Source organism: Neomonachus schauinslandi, chromosome 4, assembly GCF_002201575.2.
Source record: "Neomonachus schauinslandi chromosome 4, ASM220157v2, whole genome shotgun sequence".
NCBI classification, from domain to species: domain Eukaryota; kingdom Metazoa; phylum Chordata; class Mammalia; order Carnivora; family Phocidae; genus Neomonachus; species Neomonachus schauinslandi.
The window spans coordinates 14,355,975-14,367,255 of record NC_058406.1 but is presented as its reverse complement, the minus strand read 5'-3'; the positions used below and the strand labels follow the sequence as shown (position 1 = coordinate 14,367,255).

Genomic DNA, 11,281 nt, shown 5'->3' with positions numbered 1-11,281 from the left:
GGCTGTGTGGGGGGCAGGATACCACATCTTCTTCTCTACGCCTGAAGGGCATTCTGCTGGAGCCCCTCTCTCCCTCCGCACCTGCTGAAGACCAGGCATTTCTCGAGTCTTCATGAGGCTGGGACGTGTGCCAGAGCCCACAGCCCCTCCACAGGTCAGTTTGCTCTGTGGGGACCTCCAGATCTCCCTGGAGAGGGACTGGCTTTGTGCCAGGGCCCTGGGGCCCGAAGGGACCACTTGGTGAAGAGACATTAAGGCCTGGAGAGGGTGGTGTGTGGGTTCAGCCTGGAGTCCCAGGCTGCTGGACTTCCAGAGGAGTCTTCAGGGCAGAGACGACTGGGCGCCAGCCCCCAGGGAATCTGAGGCCGCGCCCGTCACCACAGGGTACATGTGGGCTTGAGAGAGGGAAGTGCCCAGGGTCTCTCTGCTGGACAATTCAAGAGTCCTTCATTTCTTTGAATAAATCCCCCTCCCAGCTGAAGCTCCTGGCCCCAAATGCGCTGCAGCCAAGCATTGGTTCTTTGTTGCAGAGAGGGACCCCGAGACCCCAGAATGGAGCCGACGCGGGGGCTCGCGTGCCCCTCAGTGCCAGCGGAGGTCGCCTTGCACAATTCCTGAAACTGTGCAAATTATTTAAGGTGTTGCCTGGTTTCTCCACCGGCTTCTGTGACCATGTCTATTTTGTTTGGACTATTTTTGCACAGACTGAAGCTTAGTTTTCACACCTCCACTGGCAGGGGGTCTCCCCTTGGCCTCCCGCCTCCTCTTCTCAGACTGGAGGTCACCGAGAGTCTGCAAACTAGAATATACTCAGGGCTTCCAAGCCCAGGGAAAAGGCCCCCGAGTGACTCTTTGTAACATGTTGGGAAGGATGGTTCTCCAGTGGGTTTGTAAATGGGATTTTGGGGTGCCGGACTGTCACCGTGGAGACAAGGTGGTCTCCCGTGCCTAGATGCGAGCTTGCGGGTCTGGTTACTGACAGTCTTTGAGTTTGCTCATCCACCCTTTTATTTTGGGGGGGCGTTGCCCACGGGACCCTCTTCCAGAGAGAACTGGGGTTTAAACTGTATTTTCTCTCTCCCCACCCCACGGCTGCCTGGGCGTCCGGCCGAGAGGAACCTTGGGAGCGTCTAGAGATCTAGTCCAACTCCCTCACCTCACGCACTTATTTTCCAGGTGGGGAAACTGAGGCCCAGACAGGGGGTAGGGGCTGGCCTACAATCGCACAGCTAGGTGGCAGCAAAGTTGGGATTGAACTCAGGCCTCCCGACTGCCAGTCCAGGGCTCTTTCTAGCAACCGTTATACTGGCTACAGCTGCAAAAGCTCCCCCGGCCAGGCCCGCATGGTCCCCTCCCTCTCCTCCCTTCCCGCCCCGACTACACGTAATTCGGGTTATAGCAGAGCATGTTGAACTCCAGGTTCTCGTCCCAGTGCTGCAGCAGTACGAAGAGCTGGCGGGCGGCCGCCTTGAGCGTGCCCCGCGTGCGGCCCTCGGGCACCTCCTGCTGCTCCAGCCACCAGTTGGCTTTGGCGGCCACCAGCTCCCACTCAACGAAGTAGGAGGCCGAGCTGTGCTCCAGCCACGCCAGTGCCACCACCGTGGCCCACAGCTTCCCCGTGTGTTCTGTCACGGCCCTGGGCTCCCGGCCTGGCTTGGCCTCCCCCCGAGGCTCCGGGGAGAAGCCATCACAGGAGGGGTGCTGCGCGGAGGGGCTGGGGCACAGCTGGGGGCTTGGGGTCTTAGGCTGGCGGGCGGTGAGGGACACTCGGTGGCAGGTGAAGGGTGAGGTCCACTTGAGCTTCTCCATGGGGATGTGGATGGCCTCGCAGAAGGCTTGGTTGAGCAGGAAGGCTCCGGAGGCCAGCTGCAGAGACACCTGTGTGTGGGGGAGCCCCTCAGTGGGCCTCAAACTTTTTAGCCTGTGGAGTCCCAGGCCATGCAAAAGCCTGGGTCCACACAGCCCGCGCATTCATCCCCCCTCCCTGCCCCCAGCCTGCCCCTCGCGCCTGGGAGATCTGCGGGACACCCTGGCCAACCGGGCATCTCTGAGCTTATCCCACGGGCCCTTCAGACTGATCAGGCCCAACCCAACCTCTTCCCCTCACACCTGCCTCTTGTCCTGCGCAGGTGGGCCCCGCTCGGCCACTGGGGCCGTCCACTGCCATCCGACACACTCTGGGCAGCTCACCTCCCAGTCCCTCCTCCACACTGATCAGTTTCTAAGTCCCAACGGGTGTACTTTCTACTCAGCTCTGCAACCCACCAGCTGCTTCCACTTTCCTCCCCTGCCCCATCCCCCCAACTCCTCCTCTTTCCCGAATTTGAAGGGTTTTGGTAAGGCATAGACCATGGCGCTCTTTGGAGGCCATCAGCTCAGTGACTTCAAGTTTCTCTTAGAATCAGCGATTTCCAGATCGCTGGCTCATCCTCAACTATCCCCCCGCCGCCCACCCCCAATTCTCCGGCCCCCAAGCTCTCTCCTCTCTCCACTGCCGGCCATGACTCCTCACCCTTCAGGTCTCTGTCTGACCACTGCACTCCTCAGGCAGTCAGGCTTCCTTCCTCCCTGGCCTCAAGCCTGAAGTCGGTGTCCCTCCAGCCGTCACGTGTCCTGCACTAAACCCGACCTCTGCTCTCACATCGCCCAAGCATCAGGAGTGTCTGGTTCCTTGTCCATGTCCCCACTAGACACTGAGTGCCATGAGCTCAGGGACTATGTCCATCCAGTTCAAGGTTGCCTCCCAGGGTCTAGCACGGTGCCTGGCCCCACAAACACTTAATACAAGCACAGTGCTCTGCAGCCCAGGAGGTTTGGAAATTCAATGTGACACTATGCGTTGGGTGTGTGGGGCCTGGGGCTGTGTGGTGCAGCTCACACTGGGGCCCCTCTCCCAGCACCCTCTAGTCCCCAAGCCCCGCTGGGCCCCCTTGCTCTTCAATGCAGAGACCCCCCCCTCCAGACCTGGGCTTCTCACCCTGCCACAGCATGCTGGGCTGTCTGCAGAGTCGCTTGCTAAACATGGTGCGTGTCCCTGGGGTGTTAATTTTACTTACTTGTGAGCTATTTTGAGGCTTATTTTTATGTATTGGAAAATAAACACACATAGATGGTGGAGTAGAATGCAAAATTCCTGTGAATTTTTTAAAGCAAAGAGAGCAGATTGCAAAGAATATTCGTGATGCTGGTGCTGGCTTCTAGCAACACTCTTAGGCCCCCGGCCCTTGCCCTGCTGGCTACTTGGGTGGGAAGCTCTCAGTCTTCTTCCCTTTGTGAAGGGGGAGAGGTGGGCAGGAGGCTCACAGGAAGGCCCCTCGGAGTGTGTTGGGGGTTGAGGTCTGGGGTCTGGGGCACTCACCAGCGGGATATAGTCGAAACTCTGGCTCCCTGGGGTTGACTCTGGAGCCTTGGTCAGTGGCTTGCTCAGGAAGCCCTTGGCTGCTCGAGTCAGCAGCCTGGACTTGCTCAGATTCAGCCTGTGTGGGTGGAACGGCGCAAGAGTGGCCAGAGCTGCCCCCTGGTGTCCCTGGTCATCCCACCCCCCAGCGCCCGCTCAGCCGCCTCCGAAAGGGCCAGAAGGGAGGTGACAGATGGCTTTCTCCGACTTCCTCATTTGACAGCTGGGGAAACTGAGGCCCAGGGAGGGGGGCTTGCATTTCCCGAGTCACTCAGTGAGTTAGCAGCAGCCTAGATGAGGAACACGTTAGTGTTCTTTCTGTGACCCTCTTCTGATAGTGTATTCTTGTTCAGCCCAGTGGTCAGAGAATCCTAGGCTAGCCCTCCCAGGGGGTTTGCACCTGCACGGAGACCATGGACATGTCGGGGGGCTTCCACAGTGTGAAACCGGAAGACAGTGTATCTGGGGGTAGGAGGCCTTCTCGATACCCTTCAGATTGTTCATTTTTGTCTAAATGTCAGGCTGGCCCTGCTTTCTGCCTCCCAAGCCAGGGACGGCCCCAGGGGGTCAGCCTACCTCTGGTGGAAATCCCACGTACCTGGATCCAAAGAGAGAGTCTGAGGTCTTGAAGGAAGAAAGGGTATTGGTGGCCAGACTGCGCAGGAGACCTGGAGAGCCACAGAATGACGGTTGGGGCCTGACAGATGACCCTGTCCAAGTGCTCCCTGCCAAGCGGGGAAACAGAGGCCTGGAGAGGAGAAGGGGCCTGCCTACATCCCTAGGGGTCCAAGCTAACCATTAGGCTGCAGGGCTGCTTTTGACCCAGGTGGTGTCGGGAAGGGTGAAATACATCTGTCCATGTGTAAGAAATAGACCTCCAAGTTTCCGTGGCTGGTGGCTGCTGGTGTCTTCTGGAAGGTTACCCATGGGGGGCAGTGATGGCTTCATATCAGACCCCTCATCCCTGAGTGGGGACATTGAATTTCCTTCCCTGGCACATTGCTGGAGGCTTCTAAGCAGAGTTAGGTGGTAGAATGGTCCCTCAGCTGGGAACTGGGAGGTCCAGTTCCAGGCCCGGTGTTGTCACTCACTTGCTGTGTGACCTTGGGCAAGTCACTTTACCTCTCTGAGTCTTAGTTTCCACGTCGTTAGATTAAGGATACTCCTATTAATCTCACACAGGGATGTTTTGAGGAATAAATGAATCACTGAGGACTTTGTTGGGCTAAGACACTCTCCTGGCCCAAGGATCAATCACTGCCACCATCTTAATTAAGGACAGAGTTGGCTGACTGCCTACTCACCTTCGGAAGCAACATACTTCTCGCGGCCCGGGGACGTGATCTCACTGAAGGGCGCGGTGGGGCTTTCCTCCATATCTACAACAGATGATGAAGCCAGTGAGGCCTGAGCTCCTCTGGCCCTCCCTTTCTCACCTCTCATCCCCCCAAGGAGAGTGGAGGTCCAAATTCACAGTACCTGGGGGTGGGCTGGGAGAGCAAGGTCAGGGTTTCCACCCCTGCTTGTGTGGGCCTTTGTCTTCCAGAGAGAACACCATTGCTCCCCCATAAGAGTCAGATACACCTGGATTCAAATCCCAACTCCCCCACTAACTAGCTGTGTCACCCCGGGAAAGTTACTTCCTTTATAAGTTTAGACTGAAAATTGGGGATTGGACTGTCCATCTCACAGTGTTGTTGTAGGGATTAAGGGAGGTAATACCCAGCTAGTGCTCAGTGCCTGGCCCAAGGGAAGTGCTCAATAAAGCCCCAAGCTATAGACCTAGCAGGGCAATGGGAGCAGGTCAGGGGCCTGAGGGGGGGGGGAGAGGTGGGCATCAGCTCACCAGGTCTGTGCCTCACTGAGGAGGGGCTCATGCCAACTCTCCAGGAGGCACCAGAACATGGCACTGACTTGTCAGAGGGCTCTGAGCCTCAGTTTCCCCATCTGTAAAATGGGGGATAATAACTGTACATAGTCTGTTCAATATGCATCATCAGGGTGATTATTCTTATGATCGTTATTTCAAGGGCTGGACCAGGATGGGCAATATACCACAAGGGAAGAGTATAAAATATGGAAAAGTCTCCATGCACACAATTTGTCAAAGCCTCTGTCTCTCCTCTGAGACCATTAGTGGCTCTGTGAGGGCCCAGAAGCTCTGTTTATCGCTGGGGGCTCGGGAGCAGCACCACAGCGAATTAGGGACTGGATGTGGAGCAACTGAGGCAGGCGGGAGGCCAGCAGCATGGTAGTTCACCTCATGGGCTCTGGAGCCAAGCACTGCCTGGGTTCAAGTCTTGGCTCTACCATGTATCTGCTGTGTGACACTGAGTAAGTCACTTAACTTCTCTGAGCCTCGCTTTCCTCACCAACTTTGTCAGACGCTCGGAGGAAATTAGATTAGAACAGCGCCCAGTACAAAGAAAACTCACAGTATGTGTTAGCTATTGTCATCCTTGGGAGAGAAAGGGCTTGGGATAGAATAAGAGTTTAGAAGTTACAGACACTTGGGTGTGAATCAGAGGTCAATGAAAAGAAGGGATTGGGGCGCCTGGGTGGCTCAGTCGGTTAAGGGTCCGACTCTTGATTTGGGCTCAGGTCATGATCTCAGGGTCATGGGATCAGCCCCACGGCAGGCTCCAGCTCAGTGGGGAGACTGCTCAGGATTCTCTCTCTCCGTCTGCCCCTCCCCCTGCTCTCTCTCAAAATAAAGAAATAAATCTTAAAAAAAAAAAAAAAAAGAAGGGATTTGTGATTTTGATGGAAGCCATGGGCCACCAAGAACTGGGCTATGGAGAAATGAAAAGGGAGCCAGAAATTTCCTCTAGACGGGAAGCCCAGCTTGGCTCAGGGGTTCCAGCAGCTTCCCCCACCCCCAGTTTGGGAGGCTCTGAGGGACCAAAGAGCTGGCAGAGCTTTTTAGTTCTGTAGTTATGCATTCTTCTACCCCTCACACACTGTTCCTTTTTTTACTCCATCAATGTCTGTGAGAACTTCCGAGTCCCCCAGGTAAAAAATTATTATGATCTGGGTGTCTGGCCTAGGGGCCAGGTGGGACTTCTGATGTCCTTCCCATGCATAGAAGAAGGCAGGAGATACATGAGAGGGCACGAAGGAAGGGGTTAGGACTTCTGCAGCAGCCAGGCTGTCTTTGGAGGGACCAAAAGACATGCAGACATTCAGGAAACAGAGGGTTAAAGCTATCCTGTGAATTAGTGCCGGGTCACAAAAGGGTCAAATCATGGATGCTTAAGCCATAGGCACAACGAAATCAGGCAAAGGCAGAAAGGAAGCTTTGGGAATTCTGAAAGAAGCAGATGGTAGGACCCAAACAGATGGAACTACCTCTTGGCCCTCGCTTTTCCCCTTGTTTATTAGTTTTCCTGGCATTTGGTGCCTGGGAGGACTCAAGAGATTGGAGTCAGGGAACAGCCCCTGGGCTCTGCAGACTTTGAAAGGGGAGAGGTGGAGGGATGGCGCGGGCCCACGGGCCCCCGGCAGCTCTCTCAGCAAAGCTGTGTTCACGGAGGCATACTTGGGCCAAGCTGAGCCTCCGAGAGCCTGGGAGGCCTCGCCTCACCCTGGTCCTGCAGGGGGCCCAGAGGGCAGACTCAGAGCCTGGCTTCCAGGGGGCCTTGGATACCAGGGTGCCTCTGCGGCCCAGGCTTCAGAACATGCCTGAGGCAGCTCTTACTTAGGTTCTGGAATTTGCCATCTCCTGCTGCCGAGTCTTCCCCGAGCAGGGTCTGAGACCGTCCGAAGCCAGCAGCAGCGCCCCTCCACTGTCGGGTCAGGACCTGAGAGTTGATCATCCGCCATGCAGCACCTTCATGAGGACAAGGAGAAGGGGTCAGATGGATACACTTGGGTCAGTCCTTTGCCTCTCCCCCAGGGCCGGCAGGAATGATTCTGCCTTCAGTCTGTCACTTGTCCAGAGACAGAAAGACATTGTACAAGGTAAGACCGTGAGCTTTGGAGCCAGAATGACCTGGGTTTGAACCTCAGCCCCATCTCTTAGTAGCTGGATGGGGTGCTAGCCACTTTGTGCCTCAGTTTCCTCATCTGGAAAATGGGGATAATAACCTTGCCAGGTCCATGCTATGGCCAAGACAATGCTCAGGAAGCAGCAATATTTTCTAGTTAGTTAAAAGTCTGCTTTTCTCAAGAACACCCAATTTTCCTTCTCTCCTAGTTTGTGGTCTCAGAGACCAAGGTCCCCATTCCCCTCCCACAGGACAGGGCCTCACCAACGGGGGGACGGATAAAGAGAGATGAAGCTATAGCACTCTCAAGTGTGTTTTGGGGAACCCCACTCTTGGAGAACACTAGTCTGTAAACTATTCCTTAAAAAAACGAGGAGTTCTAAGGGGAGGTACGTTTGGAAGAAGCTGCAAAATACAGTCCCTTCTCTGAGCCTCCTGATGTATATTAACATACTAAAGGCTCTAACAAGTTCTGCAATCAAGAAAACACTGGGCGTTGAGCTTTATTTAATCCAGTGGTTGCTACATGTATTTCCTAAACTGGGACTTCCTAGTTTGTGCTGAATGGCCATGCTCAGGACATGCAACTAGGGTTCTAGTTTCCTGAACCACACTTCGAGAAGTACTGATCCAGGTCTTAGGGGGCTGTGGGACTTGAGTTAAGACGTGGGCCAGGTCCCTGAACCTTCTAGGCTGTGGGCTGTAGACACTAGGATGGTCTGAGATGGGCGAGGAGGGTGAGATATCCTGAATGTCACTCGGGATGACAAAGCCCAGTGAATGAGAATGTCCAGTGGAGTAACAGTCTGGGCCTCTGGCCAGAACCTGAAAGGAGAGCAACCCAAAGAGGGAACAGGGTCGTTGATGATTTTGATACCACAGATAAAAAACAGCAGGGGGAGGAGGGAGGCAGGAACAAGGAGAGGCACATTTTGTTTTTAAACATTCTTTAGAAGTTCTGCTAAAAAAAAAAAAGAAAAAAAAGGAACTGCAGAGGATGCGAAAATGTAATTCAGGAAAGAAAAAGTACATATAGTTAATGTACCTATGAAAAGTATCTCACCAAAAAAACTAAAAAAATTCCCCAAAGAGAGATTCTTCCCTTGCCCACGAGCCTGGCAGCGTTTAGAAAGATAAGCAGCACACAGTGTTGGTGAAAAGCAGACCCCCAAACAACCTTTCCAGTCAGGTCACTTTGGCAAAACACATCCCAGTTTTAAATGGGCAGACTTTTTGATCTGCAATCTTACTTTGGAGAGTTAATTAACCCCAAGGAGATAACCAGACAGGGGCACAAAGATGTTCTTTGCACCATAATTTATGATAATCAAAAGGGGAATAAATTGAAGCTCTAGTACCTGGGAGGCTGGTGGAAAAGGTTCTGACAAACCTTAAGTGGTAGTGGAGAGGAGTAGGACAGAGTACAGATTCTGGAGCCAGGCCTCGAGATTCAAAGCCTGGCTCTGCCCCTCATGGCTGTGTGACCTTGGGCAAGTAACTTAACTCCCTCTGCCTCTACCTTCCCATCTGTAAAATGGGGATAATAATAGCATCTACTTTGTGGAGCCGTGTTGAGGATTAAGTCATTCGATGTAGATAAAGTGCTTTGGACCACTGTCTAATTGATGATGAAAGTAGAAAATACTGCAGCTATTAAAGTGGTGATAGACAGTCACTTTCATGGAAAGATTTTTTTCCACACCCACATTTGGTAGAACACAGCACATATTGGTATAATCCAGTTCATGAAAAATTATCTTTTGATTTCTCTACATGTAGATATTCACAGCGAGAAGTCTGGAAGGATAGTCACACCAAGGAGGTAATTAGTTACTCATTTCTGGATGACTGTCAATTCCAGGCATTTTTATTTATTTTATGTCTTTCTATATTTTAGAATTTTCTACAGAGAGCACACACATTGTCCCAATTGGAAAAGTACAATAAAGTCCTATTCATTCGGTGGGGAAAAGGGAGTGGGGTGGTTTCATTGCCTTCTGCAGAGCAGTGGCGGGGGGGTGCTCATGTACCCACCACCCTATGGTGACTGAATCATCGGCCAGGAGCCTTTTTGCTTCTAGGCCATTCCTAATACCCCTCTTGGCAGGTCTGTGCTCCTTTGTGTCCCAGCTCCCCTCTGACAGCCAAGGGGGTGCTGCTTGGCCCTCAGACGTGCCCATCTGCCTTACCAGAGTTGGGGTACCCCACCACGGTGGGCAGGTACCGGCTCCTGCTCACGTCCACAGGCACAAAGACCGTATACTTGCTGATGACGTTGCAGGCCTTGCTGGCGTGCACAGCATTCACCTGGTAACGGCGGCTGGACCCTGTGGAGGGAGAAACCGGGGGTCAGTGTGTGGATCCAGAAAGTCCTACCTGGCACAGAACTTCTGGAAGCTAAAGGAAGGGCTAGACCAGTGCTCCCCATCTTTGGGATTCCATAAGCCCTTAAAATCAAGGGGTCTGCCCACTTGCCAGTTAAGGAGATTAACCCCCACCCCCAAGATTATTAACCTCCATCAATGTTTCATAAAATAAGGACATTTTAATGTAAAAGAGCTAAGACATCTAGGACAAAAAGATAGTTACACCCCTTAAATAACTTGAGTGTTATTTAAAAAAACCCTCTAGGTGTGCCTGGTGGCTGTCAGTGGAGTGTGCCACCCTCGATCTTGGGTTGTGAGTTCGAGCCCCAGGTTGGGTGTAGAGTTCACTTAAAAATAAAATCTAAAAAAAAAAACCAAACAACCAAACAACAACAACCCAACACCCCTCTACGTCACCTGTATTCTCTACTATTTTCATTTTGCAGCTATCCGATAAAAACTTTGCTGCAGGATTTCACAGGTACCCTGGCTGGGTGGGGACCCCTGGTCTGGCCCATTGGGACAATCTTGCAGAGAAGATTGAAAACCAGAGAGGGAGAGCACAAAACACAGGGTCACACAGTGAGTTAGTAATGGCCCTGGGATCAGAACTCAGGATGATCTGACCCCCAAACCCAAGTTCTTCCCACGGAACAGTGAGCAGTCTCCATGGCTGGCTGCCTCTGAGGGCTGTGTGAGGAGTCAAGGTGGTGAGGGATTGTACAAATATTTTGTAAACTGTAAGGTGAGGTGCTCAGAAAAAAAAATGTGTTATACAAAAGTACAAATAATGTAAACTATAAGCAATATATTACTGTATAAACAAAGCATGAACCTATCACAAATAGTGTTCTCTGTATCTATACCAATCTATTCTCCAAGCGTGCACCATCGTGATCTCAGGAATCACTGTCTTAGGAATGTTTGCCCCAATTCCTGAACTAAATTAGTTCCCTACCATCCCCGTTATAGGATTTCTTGGATCCCTGTATTTCTTAATAGTACTCAGGACAAATGCACTCAATTAATCGTGTGTATAATTATTTGATTCATGTCAGCTTCCCCGCTAGTCCGTGCCATAAGGATGGGAATTGTGGTGGTCACTGCACTGTTGAGCCTGGCCCCGGGATGATCCAAAAGTAATAAATGGCGTTGATGAGTGGGTGAGTGGACCAACTAGGTCTAGTGGGTTCTGTAAGAAGGTGTGGTCCCAGGGGAGCAGGTCAGGGGATAGGGCTGGCCCCATTGTTCTGTCTCTGGAGCCCTACAGGGGGCGCTGCAAGGAGAAGCCCTGGGAGGTGAGAAGGAATGGGGGACTGCAGCAGAGGGAAAAAGGAAAGAGAGGACAGATCACCGGATCACGGGACGGGGTGGGAGGGGTGGAGGAGGCCAGGGCTGGCAGGGAGGCGTCTGGGGGCTGGGGGACGGGGGGTGATCAAGGAAAGGATGGAATCCTGGGTGTGTGTGTGTGTGTGTGTGTGTGTGTGTGTGGCGGGGAAGGGGGAATGTGTGTGTGTGTGTGTGTGTGTGTG

The 11,281-nt window shown here is 52.9% G+C and overlaps 1 protein-coding gene across 1 annotated transcript in view; it reads right to left on the bottom strand.

Moving 5' to 3' along the window:
• Positions 1-1,041: 1,041 nt before the first annotated feature.
• The window catches only part of VWA5B1 (von Willebrand factor A domain containing 5B1), a 39,546-nt gene continuing 29,306 nt past the window's right edge, over positions 1,042-11,281 (bottom strand). Inside the window, exons 16-21 of the mRNA XM_021683523.1 lie at positions 9,573-9,710; positions 7,113-7,226; positions 4,702-4,776; positions 3,996-4,065; positions 3,359-3,476; positions 1,042-1,878 (exon numbers count right to left, since the gene is read on the bottom strand). Of these exons, the coding sequence (XP_021539198.1) occupies positions 1,378-1,878; positions 3,359-3,476; positions 3,996-4,065; positions 4,702-4,776; positions 7,113-7,226; positions 9,573-9,710 (1,016 nt within the window). The 3' untranslated portion in view covers positions 1,042-1,377. The remainder of the gene's footprint in view (positions 1,879-3,358; positions 3,477-3,995; positions 4,066-4,701; positions 4,777-7,112; positions 7,227-9,572; positions 9,711-11,281) is intronic.